The sequence below is a fragment of the Electrophorus electricus genome, chromosome 25 (genome assembly GCF_013358815.1).
Source record: "Electrophorus electricus isolate fEleEle1 chromosome 25, fEleEle1.pri, whole genome shotgun sequence".
Lineage (NCBI taxonomy): Eukaryota > Metazoa > Chordata > Actinopteri > Gymnotiformes > Gymnotidae > Electrophorus > Electrophorus electricus.
The window spans coordinates 8716000-8734497 of record NC_049559.1 but is presented as its reverse complement, the minus strand read 5'-3'; the positions used below and the strand labels follow the sequence as shown (position 1 = coordinate 8734497).

The following is an 18498-nucleotide window of genomic DNA, read 5'->3' as shown; positions in this document are numbered from 1 at the left end:
ACACGCTTTGAGTGTTAAAAATCCGCATGGATATTTAAAGAGACAAGCTCGTACGTATACTCACAGTGTATTATGTACAGACGACGTTAGATCCTATTAAAGGTTTGCGGTTCCGAAAAGTATTTTTTTTGTTGTTTTGATTAATGCTCCAAGCTGACCAGATAACATGTAGACTACAGCTGCAACTGGATTGTGTTTTCTCACTTATTCAGGAAACTTAAGATAGTCGGCAGGTAGGGTGCTTGGAACAGTTTGGCAGACTGCCTGGAGAGCGCATATGTGTCCAGTTTTCTTGAGCTTGCCTTTTGAGATTAAAGTGGTAGATTTAAAAAAAAAAAGCGAACCTAATATTTTTAACCACTCTTAGGAAAATTTGCAATTAGAATTATGAGTATTATGAAAAATGTTACCCGTCACATTCATCCAAACGCATCGGACCAATGAGTATGTCCACAAAACACACCCTTACACGATCAAATGGTAAGAATTAAAGACATTTCCGTTTTGTGCTTTTAAACATAAAATAATGTTATAGGATAACAGCGTATCTGCAAAAACAGGCGAAGGTACGGGATATACAACAGAAATGAAATGCAAAAATAAATAGGCCTGCCTTTTGGGATATTTTTAATGAGCAAAGATATGCTTTGTGTAATTTTTTATACCAGCATAAGAACTTGCCCAAACAAAAAATGCACCCGATCATGAAAAACTGAAGCCTGAACACGAAGAATAGCTATTTTCTCTTTGTGATGCAGAAGTCTCGTAATTTCTTCCTCGTTACATTTCCTTCACCCCCTAATTAAAGTATGGGCCATATGCATAAATATAAAATTCAAATGGATGCCTTTAATAAGAAGGATTTCACGCAATAAACCATTGAAAAAGAATCATCTTACCGACAAAAATGAAAATAATTGCATATTTATTTCCAATCATTAAAATTGAAACAAAATAAAAAGTTCAGGTTATATTTGTTTTTAACGTTATGCCTGTTTTCGTTTCTTACACTTAAATGTAGGCCTTTGTAAGAAAACGATTTTTTTCGACGAATTAATTAATGATGTGGCACCGCGCAAAGACATATCGTTCTATTTGGAATTACCCCGATATTTTGGTTTAAAAAAGTGCAAAATGTCTTCGGCGCTTTGAGTCCATGTTAAATGTAATGTGAAGGAGACGGTGTGAAATCTGACTAGACTGCAGTAAACAGGCTCCTCTGATGTGATTATTCTGTCTAATAAAGGCAAGATGGGAGAGATCTTGCTGCGTTTTCACAGTGACTTCTGCTTTGTCTTTTGAAAAGTGGCGTCTACAAGTCTGACTCACAGAGTTACTGATTTGCAGGCTGCATGTTAAGGTAGTCCATGTAAGTGATTTCCACGGGCATGGCACTAAAGGCGAACAAATCGTTGACAAAGGAGTAGCTTTTCGATTCAATAGCGTCGTTAGGACAACCGAAAAGTATTCCTCAGATAATAAGTTCTACTTCAAAGCGTCTCTCATTCAACTGTGACTGCTTCAGCTCTTTTATGAAGTTCCCCTCTTTCACACCGAGCGAACTATCTCTTTGATTATTTTTCATCGTGTTTATTTTGTCCCATTCACAGGGCACTTGTTTTTTAAATAAATAAAAGATCGTTCTTTTACATGGCAAATAATACATTGTGCACAAAAGATGGGTATCGCGACGGCGCTTGTTTCAAATTAAACCTGAACATACCCTTGGGATTTAAAAAGGGTTGGGAACAAAATATGAGAGATTCAGATGAAATGCAAATCGACTACGGTAACGTGGCATGAAACCAAGGTCAGCGCAACTGTATCTTAATAGAGCGTCTCTAGCTGAACCGGGCTGATTTTGGTGCTTCCGTGTTTCGTCGAATGTGCACGAAGGAGGAAGGAGTCCCGACTTTTTTAAAGGTGCACTTGAACTTCCCACCATTTATGAAACAACGTGCGTAAAGGCAACGTACGCCATCGTTCTTAATGCTCCGCACCTTCTGTTGCGCTAAACTAAGGCACAGTCTTGTTAGGGCGCCGACGACTACAGTTTTGTACCTGTCCACTTGCGCTAAATAACACGGGGCTGTTTGAAAAGCATTACAAATGCGGTTTTTTTTTTCATTTCGAGATTCTGTAGTTCAACTGATACATAAAATAGCCTATAAGACAGGACGCTTTAAAAGTACAAATATAAAAACCGCGTTTCGCTTGTCTTTAGTCACAGTTGAGTGGAAACGCAATACATAAGAATTGCGGCCCATATCAGGATTCGTGGGCCAAGCTGCTCTCTTTGATGAGCACCTATTTATGCCCAGTTTAGGGGTTTTTCTACAAGACATATTCAAATGTTAGCGTCTCAGTTGCCAATCGCCATAGAAATCCTAACGTACCATGAAGACCGTCAAAGTGGGCCGACTTTCCGCTCTGAAGCAGATCGCTTTGAAGTGATGCAGGACTTGCGTTGGTCAATTTTGATTCTGTACTCTGGACAAGGGACAAAATTTCCCTTTATTGTCAGAAATCCTTTGTGTTTTACATTCCCCATGACTGATTCGTGTGTTGGTGACTGTGTTGCCCGCCTTTTATAAGCGACACTACTGGTCTGTTATGGGCTTTCCCATTAGGAACGAAGAATAGCTAGTTACTTAAGAGCAAATTTTACTTAACAAACATTTATTTAACTCCTAGACAATTATACTCTATTCCTGTAATCTGTACAGACTAAGCAATCTATACTCAAGTCTCTTTAATGCTTGTATACCCGTGTCTTATAAACTATAGCAAATCGCCTATCATATTTTGCCATTGACATAATAGACTGCATTCCGACTTTTATAGCGTATTGATAATCGTTATTTATCGTTAATACGTTTTAGTAGTAATAAATTAACGTGCTTGTTTGATTTAAAATAAGATATGCGAGGATATCAAACTGAATGTCTAACAAAAAGAAAAACATACATGTCCTGTTTTTTTATTCAAGTCCATAAATTTATACATATCAATTTCGTCATTAAACATTAAAAACATTAAAGATCTTCACAATCCTTTTTCACGTCTCACCCACCACAGTCAACGGCACCATGCACCTCAACAGAAAGACACAGTTACTACACAGGGCATGCGAGGGATTTTTCACATTACACAGTCTATTCAAGTAAAAGCTTTTACATAACACCATAAAAATCACTACATTTCACCAAAATTAATCATATTATTCTTTGGTGTATCTGTAATTTCAGACCAACATTAATACCAGCAAATAAATTACAATGTACAAAACTCGTTGGGACGGTACCACAACATTCACAAGCATCAATACTATTAGCCTTTTTTACAAATCAGGAATAGGCCTGTCAATTTTACATTATTTAGGGTCTCGAAGGACATATTCATACTCTTAAATCAGAGTTACATTGGCTTTTGCATAAAATATAGTTTTAAATAGTCCTTAAATATCACAAAATTGCCCCAACCACAGTTATTGTATAAACAAGTACTCAAACATATTTAGAATAAACAATTTTCCCTTGACACTGACATGATACAACTGATAAGCCTACTTGAAAATGATTCTCACTGCAAAACATTTGGAATGTTTACATAACACTTGGAAAGAACAGTTGTCCCTCAGACATTCGACGTCAGTACATCACTATAAAAGACCTCTGGGGGGAAGGTAAGCTATATAAAACCGTTGACTCATTGATACAAACACATCAATTAACTCTTATTGTTTCAAACAAACAATGTTGATGTCACATAATAGACTGGATATGACTTAATCAACTAAGACCGGACCATGAATGCGGAAACTTGCAGCTCATGATCAGCGTTTTGTATGATCCCGTGTTTTGTTGATGAAATGATTCTGACTTTCAATCAGGCTTCACTCCGTTAACTCTCTGACATTGAATCTTTGTTTTCCAAAACGTCGAGTCCACTTAGTTGCAGTAGTTATGGCCAGCTATGACTGTGTTGATCAAAATGTAATGCTGTGTGGGGGAACACATTTGACATGAAAGCATTACGCACATCTTAAGGGCAAAGGGTAGCTATTGAGGGCAGATGCTCTCCACCGTCTGACAACCTCTGTGCTGTTTTGTGTCTTTCCACTAGCCTGGTGCACTTAGGAGTAGGCTACTGTGCATCAAGCACCTTTATAAAAACAGTGGGGGACAGTACAACATAAATATATTCCTTGGGCGTTCACATCAGAGCATTGTCCTTGGGTCCGAATGTCTGAAAGAGTCCTCGTCATCAGATTCTGATGTCGGCACGTCACTGGAAGGTGTGTGCAGATTGTTGGGGACGGCACTCCCTTGGCACACGTACCACTCGTTGAGGTTGGTAACCTGAGGCGAAAGGTTCGTGGAGCGGTTCCTGTGGGACTCGGAGGTCGGTGAGAGGGTGTCGCCGAGCGAAGCGGACGACGAGTGGTACGCTGCCCCCGAATTGGATGGTGGGGGTGGAGGAGACTTGCAGTGCACCTTCATGTGCTTCCGTAAGGAGCTGGGGTGCGTGTAGGACTTGTCACAGCCTCTGACTTTGCAGTAGTAAGGCTTGTCACTCGTGTGGACATGGGAGTGCTTCTTCCTGTCGCTGCTATTGGCAAATTTTCTATCGCAGCCATCGAACTCGCATTTGAAGGGCTTCTCACCTGCAAAAGAAAAAAATCAGAATAATTTTAATAATATTAATTGAATATTCATATTCATTAGCGATCCCTCGGGCATATGGTAATGCAGTGCTCCGGTAATCAGGGGATAATGTTTGGAAATGAGAATAGCAATTAGTAAATGTTCAGTAATTATTTATTTAAAATGAAGGCCTATACGCCATGCACACATCTTCTGAGGCTACAGTAGCCAACTAAACATGCAATAACACACCACATGAGCTACTCGACCACACGAGCTGGGACACATTACTTTGTATTATGGCAGTGACTAACCTGGACTTACCAGAAACAGGATTTATTTTTTTCAATGTAAATATCAGCACAGTCAGCAATACTGAGCTAAACTTTAACTGCAGTTAACACAATAGGATATGCTCTTAACTGTACGAAACTTAAACTATGGGCCAAAGAATGTTACAAGGATACACCACAAGCATATAATACATATTAGATGTTATTTTTGTTTTTCACATGTGGCCTGGGTACATTGTAGCCTATATGCACCTCAAAAATCGTCAAAGGACGTGTTCCCAGCGTAGAAAGGATGAAAAACAGAACAAATGTCTCTCTCTGACGTCTCTACTCCACACATACATTATACAATTCGTGTTAGGATTACAAGGCTTGTTATTAGCAATAAAAACCTCGGCTAACATGGCGGGCCCAGCGGGCCCGCTTAACGGGACTATGGTGTAGCCCTGACTATTTCCGTAGGCACCAAACAAGAACATATTTACGCTGTTCGTTTCCTTTCCAGAATTCCCCACAAGTATAGAGAAAACACAGTAAGGAAAGTAAGCCTGCTGTCTTTATAAAGACTGCCTTAAAAAAAAAAAACAACAGCAAAGAAGCCCAAATAAATGCGCACTTTCTGCATATACTGCTCAGCCACAGAAGCTCTGTCAGTGGGCTACTATGTTGACAACACGGACAACACGCGTTTGGCGAACGTTGGTATATTTGGCCTGCACTGACTCATAGGCTTGGGGCCGAAAACAAACCTTCCTTAAAATAGTCCCACGTAACAGCCGTGGTTAACGATACAACTGAAAGCAGTTCACGGCTTATATGCATGCGATACGCGTAGACGTAAAGTAAATAAGAACCCATTCGTGCTTCAGCCGTTTACTTTGTTTCAAACAAAGTGGGTTGCAGGGTTCCTCTATGTGTCGATGAATGCATCAAAAGCACAAGATTGTCGAGGAAGTCGAGTTACATTCCAAAATGCGCAGCACAGGCATCCTGGGTTAGATGTTCTGGGGGAAAACAACTGACTCCGTCAATAAGCAGCCTGCTCGGCTAGGCACACCACAAACCACTGCACGGAAATCCTGTTTACAGTATAGATTCTCGTATGACCAAATGCACAGTCTATATTTTCACCAGCTCTCCTACATAGGCTCGCGTAAAATACGACACGAAAGAAAGAGTTTGTTCAGGACGAATGGGTAACTGTTTAAAGTCATGAGCCTTACTTACGTGATACACACGGGCAACTCACGACTACAACACAGACTTTTATTTCCGAAATACAAATGGCTATTGCCTCATAACCTTTTTTTTTTTCCCGCGCTCAAGTTATTTATTTGTGTTTTACTGACCTGTGTGAGTCCTCTTGTGAATCTTAAGGTTTTCCGAGCGGGCGAACACTTTTCCGCAACCGGGAAAAGGACAAGGAAACGGCTTCTCTCCCGTGTGAACTCGGATGTGATTGATCAATTTATACTTCGCTTTAAACGCTTTGCCCTCGCGCGGACATTCCTCCCAGAAGCAGACGTGGTGGCTCTGCTCGGGTCCCCCGACGTGTTCCACGGTGACATGGTTCACCAGCTCGTGCATGGTGCTGAAAGTTTTGGAGCACGGTTTCTTCGACGTTTGCTCCTGGTCAATCCATTTGCAGATTAACTCTTGCTTGATGGGCTGCCTCATGTATCTCAAAAACGCCCCCGTGGCTCCGTGAGGAGCTGAAGTGATGTTCACATTTAAGTTCATGGAGTTGTAGCTGTGGAGTGAGGAAGGTCCATAGTGTTCGGGCCTGTGGCCGAAATGTTCTGGCCTGCCGTAGATGTCCCCCGGTAGACCCAGGCGCATCTGTCCGTTGAGAGCATGGTGATGAGCACCCGGGGCCGCTTGGTCGTGAAGTCCACCAAAAAGTGGATGGGCACCACCTTCCGTGTGCCCGTAAGCACCTGTTGGGGAAATGAACATGCCATGGTGATGAGGGGAGGAGGCGGAACTATGCTGGTCGCCAAGTGCATGCATAGCAGAGGCTGAGAGCTCTCTCCTGAGGATAAAGTCCCTGCTGGTTGCGTAGCCTGAGTGGGGGTGAGCCACGGGGAAACCAACTGTGGTCTGAGAAGAAGTGAAAGATGCCGCGGTCTGGGCTTCGGGGTGGCTTTGAATGTGCTGAGATGGACTAAGTTTGAGAGCATTTGTCTGTGCCATGTGCTCGGGTCCGAGTGGAGTGAGAGCCACTCCGGGGTCGTTGCCCATCTCCCCAGGGTGGAGGTGGGCATGGTGGGAGTGAGGGTGATGCCCCCCTATCCCTGGGAAGCCTGTCATATTCTGATGAGGAAGGGGTTGAGTCGCTGCCAAATCCGCTAATCTTATCGCCGAATTCCTCTTGCTCAAAGGGGGCTCCATAACTACGCTGTCATGTCCACACTCACTGCTATTGTTTTTTTTCCCCACTACACGCCTTTTAAAACATTAAAATATACGTATAAAGCCGTCTATATAACTTCTTTTGTCCTGCCTCTAACTCTGCTTGCTCCTTTTCCCACTCTGTCCTCAAGCGATTGGCAGAACATACAACAGTTGGAGGACACAGTGGGGAATACAGTTTAGAAATGGCACTGCGGGTATTGGACAGATTTTGGTGACTGGCAGTTAAGAGAACGAAGCGATTGGCTGTCTTTCAGCGCATAAGCTCAGCGGGGTTCCGCCCCCTCACTCTCTTCATCGCTGTTGACTCAAAAAAAGTTGTAGTCGCAAACTTAGAGGCAAATTTGTTTATAGGCTCTGTTTACCTGGACATGCACATGTGGATAAACGTTTTTTTAAGCACAAATACAAATGGACTTTTTCATATATATATATATATATATTCACATTCTTTGGACGCATTTTAACTTTCAAGCATTTACGTACAAATGATTTCTTTCGCTACACCGACGATTGTACTCGGAAATAGAAATAGTGTTAAATTACACTTTATCTGATATTTAATCTGAACCTTTTATATAAAAAGGTTAAACACAACTCTTTGTTCACCACCGCAGTAATAACGGAACTTGGCTATATTTAACATTTTAGCCATTATCTCTAGACATTTCACATTCTTATCTCTTTTGTAATGAGACTAGGCTAAATACTATTTCATCACTACAAATTTGCTATACAAAAACGTGAACAACACAAACATAACCAAAGCTGCCAGGTTTTCTTTTATTTAAAGTACAATAAGGATTTCATTTATATATTTGTAATTCGTCACCAAAATCATTGCGCTTTGATGTACTAATAAGTGTATCTGTATGATAAAAAAGCAATCAATGTAGTCAATGATTCAATGATAAAAGAAGAATACCAAATATACTAGATAAATAACAGATAAATAAAGAAAATATTTTTTTTCTAATTTAATTATATCTAACATTTAGCCCAATCATAATGTAATAAACATGTATTCCCTGCTTTCTTGTAAATCAATTAAGGGTTTCTTGTTAACCCTTAAATAAACAAATATATTAAGTACATTAAAACAGTCATAACAATTGAAACATTTAGCCCCTTTAAGAGCAGAAATATTTAACATTCTCTAAATTTTAACCATAATTAACCATATTCTACAAGCGGTAAAATAACGTAACAGTAAAATGGTTTATTCTCTGGAGAAAGTCAAATTTCCAGATATTTTATACATATTGTATCATCTCTCTCTCTCTCTCTCTCTCTCTCTCTCTCTCTCTCTCTCTCTCACTCTCTCTCCGTGTGCGTGTGCTCATGTGTGGGTGTGTGCGCGCGCTCGCGCGCGTGCGAGTGTGTGCGTATGCGTGTGTGGGTGTGTATCTCGAACTTTATGATACAAGTCCACGCCCTTTTAAGGTTTCTGTTAAACACAGCAGGACATGTATCTGTCATCGATTTAATGTCTTCATTCAAAATCATCTTTAAAAGTGATTAATGTTGGTAGGCAGGATAGAATTATGGCTAGGACTTTGGTTACCTATCCTATGTCAAGACTTTTTCCTTGTAGATCTCACGATTCCATGTGGTGACACTTTAAAATGAATATTGTTTTTGTCTTAAAATCAGACACTGAATAAGCACACGAACATTTGTGAACAATTAAACTACATCTCTGGTAAATGTACACCATATGGGTTAATTTAACACTAGTGAGTTTTTCTTAATATTTAAATTATTTTAAGCCAATTGGTTTAACATTTAGATTTACATACAAACGAAACTAAAATACAATTAATTTATTATTAGTCATTAAAATGTAATATTATCAATATTATCAAATTATTTTGCAGCAAACGTTTTTAGTCGTTATACGCTTAAGACTGTGTTAGCTGTTTTAAAGATGTAGATATCTTGTCATTTCCTCTATTCAGTCATACATTTTATCAGTGTCAGAGGTCCGATATATTGCACAGGATAATAACGTACACCGACTGCTGCGTCATCGTCTGTCTGCTCATCATTACTGAGCAACAATTATCTTGACAAGTATAAAGAAATAATAAAGTCAGCGCGCACCATTTAACTTGATACTGTGGTTCCACTGGTAGTTGCTGTATATGTTTCCAAAACCTCAAAATTATATATATTCAAGAATATACACACACACACACACACACACACACACACACACACACACACACACACATATATATATATATATATATATATATATATATATATATATATATATATATATATGCTTTTTGAATAAGCCTGAAAATAAAATTAGCTACACCAAGAATGGACTATTTAAAATTTAATACTGTTTGTTTACTGACAACATTTTCACTATATGAAAACTTTTACACAGAGGGGATTTGTTTTAACGGTTGTACTCCTTAAACAGTATGTTCATGGGGCAGCATATGTGGTCTTCACAGGTCGAAGGTCAAACACCCTTCAAAAACCCAAGGTCACTGAAAGTAAACAACAATAAGTCAACATATTGATAACGTCAAATCTGAGACAAATACCCTGTTGTTGTGGCTGAAGGCTTCCTGCCATGATCAATCCGCGTTTTCACTAGTGACATTTTCCCCTCATCACAGTAAGAGGTAAATGCTTATGGCAAACTGTTATGGAACTGCACTGTACACACCGTTAGACGGCAAACGAAGTTGCGCTGATCTAGCCTATAGGACTACACAAGCCACGGTGTTGGTTGGAGTTTAATCACTGTTTTGTTTAATTTTTATTCGCTATGCGTTTTAGAACTTTCCTTTCTCCCCGGCAAAGGTAAGGGAATTAACTCTAGGCTAGCCACGTGCCCCGAGCCAAATACCTTGTCCTTCGTTATTTTTCTTCTTTTCCCTGCCCATGACAAGGTGAAAGGTTTTGTGGTTTTCTTGAGAAATAAAGAACTTCTTAGAGGGGTCCGCAGACGTGACTTTGAACTTGGAACGGATCCTGTGTTTCCTGCGGAGAGGGTAGGAATAGTCTTGCAAGAATGGTACATAACGTTCACCACTCGTGGCTTTGAGATCAGGCGCGTACAATTCCCAAAGTTTTATACTTCTTTTATACGTGTTAGGAGGCACGGGGAGAGAAGAGAAAGTTTGTAGGGTGTTGGAACAGTACCTTGTGGAACATGGGTTCGATGAGTAAGTAAGCTGAACGGTACGACTGGTATTTTGCGCTGTGTGGGAGTCTTTAATCCTAAATACAACCATAAAGTGTTTATGCATATTGAACCTCTTAGTAGCGTTCTTACCCATACTCAAGATATCACTAGTCGAGAAGTGTCGTGACTTAATTTGGAAGAAGCGTTTGGTAGTGTCAGTGAATACAGAACGCGACAGTGATAGTTAATTCTGCCTGCAAAAGGCATATGATTTACTTAAAAATACTACGCTGACAGAAGATGTACACAATCGATGTATGACGTCATGTATTAAAGAAAACACATTTTTGAAATGCAGTTACTGCTTTTGGTATTCCATGTAAATGCAATTGTGGTTTGTGCGCGTTTGGTTAAAAGTATGAATACGATCATTTTGGTCTACCATTTTAACTAGAAAATTGGCTTTCAAACACATTTGATGCCCTGGTTAATTTAATGAATTCTATTACGGTAGAGCATATAATCCGTGCAATTACTTGTGTATTTTTAAAGTTTTTTTTTTCTTATGGTCCCGCGTTATTAAAGCTATTAGAGAAAATGGTATCTACAACACTATCAGTTGTCTATTAAATGAAATAATAGTTACCTAGGGACCACTAACGTAGTCTATATATGCAGTTGTAATAACGCTGATGAAGATTTCAGAATTACTTGTCCTGTCTATCTATGCGTATGCGTATTTATTTTTATTACCTTTCAGTAGTGACAATACTCGCAACAGTCTTAATTCAACGTGTCAGCGCAGCCGTAAAAGACTCCGTGCATATTGTACGTGAGCTACCGTTATAACAGGCCTAAAGCAAACGATATATTTATACCAACTAATCTACATGATGGCTGTTACTGTACGGATACTTACGTATAAAATGAGCCATGGCCCACTGCGAATGATCGGTTTTACGTGATTGTAGCAAGTTATTGCAGTATTGCCAGAATGTTGGATTACAGTTTTGTGCTATGCATTAATTAGATTTGCCTATAACCAAAATCTCCTTTGGTTCTAGTAAATAATTATATAAATGAGCATGCAAACGATTTTAACATTTTACTCCCGGTGGTGCAAGCAACTCCAACATATGACAATGCAGTCTATTACGCACACTCTACTCTCGATCATACATTGCTTTTGACGTTATAAACGCTATCGGAGTCTAATAAAACAATAGAAGCCTATATTAGTTTCCTTTCTTTCTGTCTGTCCTCAGAAAAGACTCACCGAGAAAAGTAGGCGGTAATTGTCGTTGGAAAATGGCGATGGGCTATTAGTCGCCGAAAGAGTACCTAGGATTGGAGGGACATATGGGATTGATGAGGCCCGGTAGCCAATGAGGCTGCGTCAAATGAATAACCGGGCTCCAGTTAAAGGGGGCGTAAGAGGACGTAGTGCCAGTCCACTGAGAAAGAGAGACCCTCCGAGATAAACACAGACGAGCGAAAGAAATAAACATTCCAATTCGAGATGCTTCAAGACCTCGAGGTGCGTTTACAGAAGACGCAGTAAGATATTCAGTCGTGTTTTTTTTTTCTTTCGTTTGATTCGAAAACCACAACACCGACTCATTTTGAACGGAAAGACGCAAGGAATCTTTTTCCTTCCTTTTACTGGGATTTTGAGTTACAAGTTATCCGCAAGAAAACAGACGAGCCGAGTAAGAAAGCTTCTGTTTTTTTTTTTTCTTCATGTGAGCGGATCAGAGCCTAGAAGTTCACCTCATGTCGTGTTTTAAAATCTGGAAGTTAATACTTCCGTAGCTTATTGCATTTTATTTTTGTTGCTTATATTACATCAATCTAGGCCGTTGTATACTGTACATTGCTTCAAGCTAAATTTATTTTAATTGCGAAATAATGTTACTGGACGCTGGTCACCAGTTCCCTGGGCTGGGAGTTGGAACATTTGCAAGGCATCACACAGCAAGCGATATGCAGGAAAGAGACTTGAGTTTAGCGCAAAACAGCTTCGTAGATACGGCGCACATGGGCGCTTTTAAACTGAACCACGATCTTTCTCCCGGACAGAGTTCTGCATTCACTTCTCAAGCACCCGGTTATCCCGCCGCGGCGTTGGGCGCGCACGCGGCTCATGTCACGTCGTACGCGAGTTCGCCGTTTAACTCAACACGGGACTTTCTCTTTCGCAGCCGAGGTTTCGGAGAATCGTCCCCGGCGAGCAGCCAGCATGCCATCTTCGGCCCCACTGCGGGGTCTCTTCATCATTCCCACGCAGACAGTCAAGGCCACATTCTGTTCCCTGGGATTCACGATCAGCATGGGTCCCACGGATCTCCAAACGTACTCAACGGGCAGATGCGACTTGGACTACCGGGTGAGGTTTTCGGGCGGTCAGATCAGTACCACCAGGTCTCCAGCCCTAGGACCGACCCCTACTCAGCTGCCCAACTGCACAACCAGTACAGCTCTATGAATATGAACATGGGGATGAACATGGCAGCTCATCACCACCACCCGGGTGCCTTCTTTCGTTACATGAGGCAGCAGTGCATCAAACAAGAACTCATCTGTAAGTGGATTGATCCGGAGCAACTGAGCAACCCCAAGAAGAGTTGCAATAAAACTTTTAGCACAATGCACGAGTTGGTCACCCACGTCTCAGTCGAGCACGTCGGTGGACCAGAGCAGAGCAACCACGTCTGCTTTTGGGAAGACTGTCCCCGGGAAAGCAAACCATTTAAAGCTAAATACAAACTGGTCAATCACATCCGCGTGCACACGGGAGAGAAACCTTTCCCCTGCCCTTTCCCTGGCTGCGGGAAAGTCTTCGCACGCTCAGAGAATTTGAAGATTCACAAGAGAACACACACAGGTAATTACGATTAATTCATTTATGGTTGTGTTCGTTACGTCGATGTGAAGCAAAGATGAACCGTTGCTTTCATTATTTGTCGGTTTAAAAGTGATTAAATTTTCACTAATTTTGTCATGGAAATGGTGCTATTTAAAATAGTTTAATTATGTGCATTGGGAGTTGGCGCGTATTAGACAGTTAAAGTCGAGGTTTAGATTGGGGGTCTTAGCAGATTTAGATTTTTAAAACGAGTCTACTGAAGATAACGGCCACCCTGCTTTCACGCCGGGAAGCGACCGTGGCCGGTCCTGTTCCGGATAAAAGTGGTGTTTTTCATCAGTGCGCTAAATGATGTAACAGGATGTCGAGGGTTTGTGCTTCATAAACTTTAAACGGGTCAAAGGCGACACAAGGGCTCCGTCCCGTTAGCGCATCGCGTGCGCAGAGGTGCAGTAAATCCCTTCAACCGGTTTAATGTCCGCGCGGACCAATGCTCGCGCAATGAGCTGGCTACGTCAGTATTTTGACTTTCAGTTGAGTGAATCTGTTAAGGTTTTTTTTTTTTCTTTCTTTTCTTTCTTTTCTTTTTTTGAAAACGCCCGCAGAGTGATCCCTGAAAATGATTTTTTTTTTACATTTGTGCCGAATTTTCACTTTTCTGTGGATGTGGTTTGAAGGCCTATTGTTTTCGTTAATAGTATGTTTGTTGCGACGTGTCAGACAAGTCACTGGGAGGATCTGAACCGATTTCCTGTTAGAATACACGGTTGTATCGAGCTTTAGTGGGTCGTGTTATACACATTTTTATGGTTTCTAAATATGGGGAAACTCTGGATATTTGTTAGCTTTTCCATAGTCCATGGCATTGTGATCTATCTATTTCGAGAAATGAAGACAAAATAAGCAGTGCTTAATATATATATATATATATATTAATTGCCGCACAGATTTATGTTAACAATCTAAGCTGTTAACAAGCTAAGCATTTTTACATTTGCAGTCATAAATAATGTGACTTTATTTCAACAACGTTGCTATTAATTGGTCTAGTTGGGATAAGGGGCTGGTACCCCTCTCATTAGTAGCATGAAGGCAAACACCCTGAGTTTATGCGTTTAAATATAATTATCCACATCTAAGTTTAAAATAAGTTATAAAAACACGTTTGTATTGGTTTATAGACACACTATAGCATTTGACATAGTCTAATTATATGACAAACCGCTTCTTGGCACATATTGTTTGGCGCTGAATTAACTTATTATTTAATTCATTTATATGTTACTTTTGATATAGCCAGGCATTTAATACATAGCACTTATCTAATCAAATCAATCTTCTCCATGTTTTTTTCCTCCAGGGGAAAAACCATTTCAGTGTGAATTTGAAGGCTGCGACAGACGCTTTGCGAACAGCAGTGATCGAAAGAAACACATGCACGTTCACACTTCAGACAAACCGTATCTTTGCAAAATGTGTGACAAGTCATACACCCACCCCAGCTCTCTTCGAAAGCACATGAAGGTAATTCTAAAATGTGTAAAAGTTTCGGGTCTGTGATACTGTCATTGCTGTGATGTACAAGCTGTAAACCTTCATACAAACCTTAGATTCCGTTCGGGCTTTGCTCTGGTCCTTGCATGGCACTAAATGATGCTTTTTTTTCAGGTTCACGAATCATCACCGTCAGCGTCCGACTCGTCGCCGGCAGCCAGCTCCGGATACGAGTCGTCTACGCCCCCCGGTCTGGTGTCCCCCTCCACTGAGACCCAAAGCAACAACAATCTGTCGCCTTCGTCAGCGGTGCACAACTCCAACGGACACGGCACCCTGTCGTCCAATTTCAGCGAGTGGTATGTTTAGGACTGTGTCAGTCCAGAAACAATAACTTCACACACAACTCCTAAAAAACGGAGTCCAAATAAGACTTACACAACTGAATCTATACAAAACCGAACTACAATATTATGCGCTATCCCACCAGGAGTCATCCACATCAACCGAAGAAATGTGCACAAGATGCACTGCATATTTTGTAAATAATATACGCCTCTTTCCCAATGGTTGTAATAGATTTTGTCAGTTTTTGGTGTATAGATGTTGCTTCAATGGTAGGTATTTCTCTAACCGGACTTTTTAGTGCACATATTACGATAAAAGTTGTATTATGGTAATAAATATTGTGATCCCATTAAGGCAAATTGATTGTACGTAAACATCTATTAACTGGAAAGAGTGCCAAAGTCTACACTTTACGAAGACAGACACAATATTTGCTTGTGAATGTACATTTTAGTTTGCTGGGCTTAACTTGTGATGTTTTGTGCTTTGCAAGTTTGAATTGTGAAATATATTTGGAAGATTGTGAGGAAAATAAACGTCGTGCCGTTAAATTTTCTGTAACCACACCCTTCCTTTTGTAAATATCGAATGCCATATTTATCCATTTGTAATTAAATTATGGTATTTACTTGCTACAGATGAAACAATATTTATAAAGAATGTTTCTTTACTATAAATATGTACAATTATGAGCTGAGGGCAGGTGTTTTGTTATGTGTTTTTGTTGAAAGTTTAAGAGGTGTTTTCTCCATTATTGTGATAAAAAATTTTACTGCATACAAATATAATAAAATGTGGTGCAAGTGTTAAACTGTTTATAATTTCCTGTGCTCTTTTCTTCCTGTTTTGCCTTTGGACATTACATTTGGGCTCCGTTTGGTTTACTCAAGCGATTTGTGGCTATTTTGCTATTTGGTCAAATTTATCATAGTAGCCTAGAACTATTACTATACTTATAAATCGCATATAAATTTTGCGACTTCGTTTACAGTGTTTTCTCAACCTCGACGAATACAAGCTTGTGAGAGAATACTTAGTTTCCCCAAACCCCACCCTGTTCTAAAATAAATCAATCCATGTCAAAAACGTAACAACATACTTTATGTGCTTCCAGGAATAGAAAGCTCGCCGTCGTGGCTGTTTCACCGTTGTTACCGTTTATATTGGTAAGAATCTATCTATCAGCGCACGTTTGTCTATTTGGATGAGCACGAACCTGTTAAAGCTATAAAAAATGACGTAGTCATCCCCCCTCCCCCCACCGGACAATTTCTGGAATTTTGAAGACTGGATGGGGTCACATCCTTACCTTTGCGGTTGTGAACAAACGTAGTTTGATTCCAAGTGTCCATGAACTTGAACTTGACTAAACTTTGCAGGGCGTTAAGGCGCCCTTTTAAACAAACAGGCCTACTAAAACGCAATACGCGCTACCCTCTACTGGAAACACACCCGCCCCTTGCTCACGCACTTGCAGGTGAAAAGCAAGATTGTGAATTTCTGTAATTCGCTGTTTATACCTGAAAATGCTGATTCTTACGAGGAATCGGGATATAATTCAATACTTCAGGATTTGCATAGCCGAAGCTTAGGCGCACACATATAAGTGGTTGTTCAATGGCAAAGTAAGTAGTTATTCAATGAAGCAAATGTGCAAACGAGTTGCTCGCTTAACTCGAGTGCTTCCTCAGTTCGATACAGCAATTTTTTTTGGAATGACGTGCAACGCAAACGTGGTTGAAAGTGATTTACTAGGCCTCTTAGCAAACATCACATCACTGATATCTCCGCAAACTGAACAGTTTTTGAACAGAACTCTGCCTGGTATGAAAACACGACCTTTCAAAATATTGACAGAATTTGCTCACCATCAAACACAAGGACACAGGCTGTGTCTATAACCAGTAGCACAGAGCTCTACCACGATGAGATGTATATTTATGCCGGCAAAGGACGGGGTTGGGTGTTTCCCTGCAGCGAAATCACGACAAATGCCATCCGTTGAATTTCTGAGAAACCACAGCTACTGGTGTAGGGGGCATCAGGTGACCGGCCTATACAGATATAAATATATCATATAACGGTATAGCATGCCAACTCCCTTCCAGGTAGCCCACCTGACGACGCATTAACAGCAAGTGGCTGTTGGTACAGTGAAATCCCTTTTTGTCACGATGAATTAAATCTTACAGTTTTACTCACCTGAAATGAGAGAAGCACATGCATTCTCTATTTGAGCGGGGAACCTACACGTTGCAGGCCAGCCACCTTTTACTATAGCTGTCTTGACTGGATTATGTGTTGACCTGTTTGGGAGAGAATCGTATGACCTGTAGAGAGAGTGAAAGGTCAGTCTCACGCAGGGCGTCGATGCAGTTTCCTTCTCGTAGCATGCTGCTCTGTTATTGATCCGCGCAGAAAGATGTGGATGCAGAAATACAACTCTTCACGCGCCACAACTGTATGCTGTAGCTTTATCGTGCTTTTGAAAACATGTTGATCTTATCTGAACAAGATTTTGAAGGGTAATCTAACCGTTATTGTAATCTAACAGAATTATTATTCATAATTTTTATTAATCACATCACTTTGTAATGCTTTATATACACATATGTTATAAATCTAATGTTATAAATACAGTTACAAAGAAATATAAAATGACCGTGTGTTTTTATAGTATGGATAAATAAGGTATTTTGTTAGTGGTCGTCTCCGTTAATTTTTTCATTACGCGGAGACCATATTGTTGAATTCTGTTTACGTGGATTACTCGAGAACAAACTGGTCTCCTTGTATAGTACATTAGAGCAAGCGTACCTTCCATAAGCAGTGCGCTACAGTAGGATACACACAGCCACAGTACATTTATCACGATGCGTCACGAAGCACACGCATGCACGCACGCACGCACGCACGCACGCAAGCACACGCACGCACGCATATGTACGTAGGTTTTCGTTTAATTACAAAGTGATATGATTTTGAAGAACAGATTTAACTGCGCACAATATACAGAACATGTTTTTCTTTTCTATAATTATCCCTATATTATGTTTAGAATGTGCTTGGGAACATAAATGTTAAGTGGACCTGTACCGGATATGGAGGATATGTTCCTAATCATTAGAGTAATTAATGGCTTAATTTTCCACCGATTACATCCACACCTGCAAGAATATGCGCATACGTCCATGTGAAGAGCCCCCCACCCCCCACCTCACAATTACCCATACCACCACCACAAAATGATCACTCTATAATGTGCTCACAGAACGTGATCTCAAATCTGTA

General features: G+C 40.4%; 2 protein-coding genes and 2 long non-coding RNA genes across 6 annotated transcripts in view; 1 reads left to right on the top strand and 3 right to left on the bottom strand.

The window, feature by feature from the left end:
- Window positions 1-2964: 2964 nt before the first annotated feature.
- zic5 (zic family member 5 (odd-paired homolog, Drosophila)) lies at window positions 2965-7496 on the bottom strand. The gene is made up of 2 exons (XM_027001362.2): window positions 6289-7496; window positions 2965-4666 (listed from the first exon to the last, which is right to left on the bottom strand). The coding sequence occupies exons 1-2, from the start codon at window positions 7328-7330 to the stop codon at window positions 4221-4223; spliced, it is 1488 nt and encodes a 495-aa protein (XP_026857163.1). The 5' UTR covers window positions 7331-7496; the 3' UTR covers window positions 2965-4220.
- A 2166-nt stretch (window positions 7497-9662) lies between these two features.
- On the bottom strand, window positions 9663-11770 carry LOC113572084. 2 transcript variants are annotated; one of them, XR_004775615.1, is made up of 4 exons: window positions 11419-11770; window positions 10517-10594; window positions 10221-10354; window positions 9663-9855 (listed from the first exon to the last, which is right to left on the bottom strand). It is a non-coding gene; the product is annotated as an uncharacterized LOC113572084 (long non-coding RNA). The 2 variants fall into 2 exon arrangements; XR_003410067.2 differs by having other exon boundaries at window positions 10517-11770.
- zic2a (zic family member 2 (odd-paired homolog, Drosophila), a) lies at window positions 10125-16023 on the top strand. Of its 2 annotated transcripts, XM_035522879.1 has the most exons (4): window positions 10125-10174; window positions 12701-13383; window positions 14726-14889; window positions 15034-16023. In XM_035522879.1, exons 1-4 carry the CDS (start codon window positions 10140-10142, stop codon window positions 15226-15228), a joined length of 1077 nt encoding a protein of 358 aa, XP_035378772.1. In that variant the 5' UTR covers window positions 10125-10139; the 3' UTR covers window positions 15229-16023. The 2 variants fall into 2 exon arrangements, with proteins under 2 accessions (XP_035378772.1, XP_026857164.1); XM_027001363.2 differs by lacking the exon at window positions 10125-10174 and having other exon boundaries at window positions 12384-13383.
- Window positions 16024-16970: 947 nt separating this feature from the next.
- LOC113572031 overlaps window positions 16971-18498 on the bottom strand; it is a 2342-nt gene continuing 814 nt past the window's right edge. Inside the window, exons 2-3 of the long non-coding RNA XR_003410058.2 lie at window positions 17410-17537; window positions 16971-17261 (exon numbers count right to left, since the gene is read on the bottom strand). This is a non-coding gene — a long non-coding RNA (uncharacterized LOC113572031). The remainder of the gene's footprint in view (window positions 17262-17409; window positions 17538-18498) is intronic.

Coding starts and splice junctions, on each gene's coding strand:
- zic5 (XM_027001362.2), bottom strand. CDS start 7,330: ATGGAGCCCCCTTTGAGCAAGAGGAATTCGGCGATAAGATTAGCGGAT. Junction 4,667..6,288: donor TCACAAGAGGACTCACACAG/GTCAGTAAAACA, acceptor TTTCTTTTGCAG/GTGAGAAGCCCTTCAAATGC.
- zic2a (XM_027001363.2), top strand. CDS start 12,408: ATGTTACTGGACGCTGGTCACCAGTTCCCTGGGCTGGGAGTTGGAACA. Junction 13,384..14,725: donor TCACAAGAGAACACACACAG/GTAATTACGATT, acceptor TTTTTCCTCCAG/GGGAAAAACCATTTCAGTGT. Junction 14,890..15,033: donor CTCTTCGAAAGCACATGAAG/GTAATTCTAAAA, acceptor CTTTTTTTTCAG/GTTCACGAATCATCACCGTC.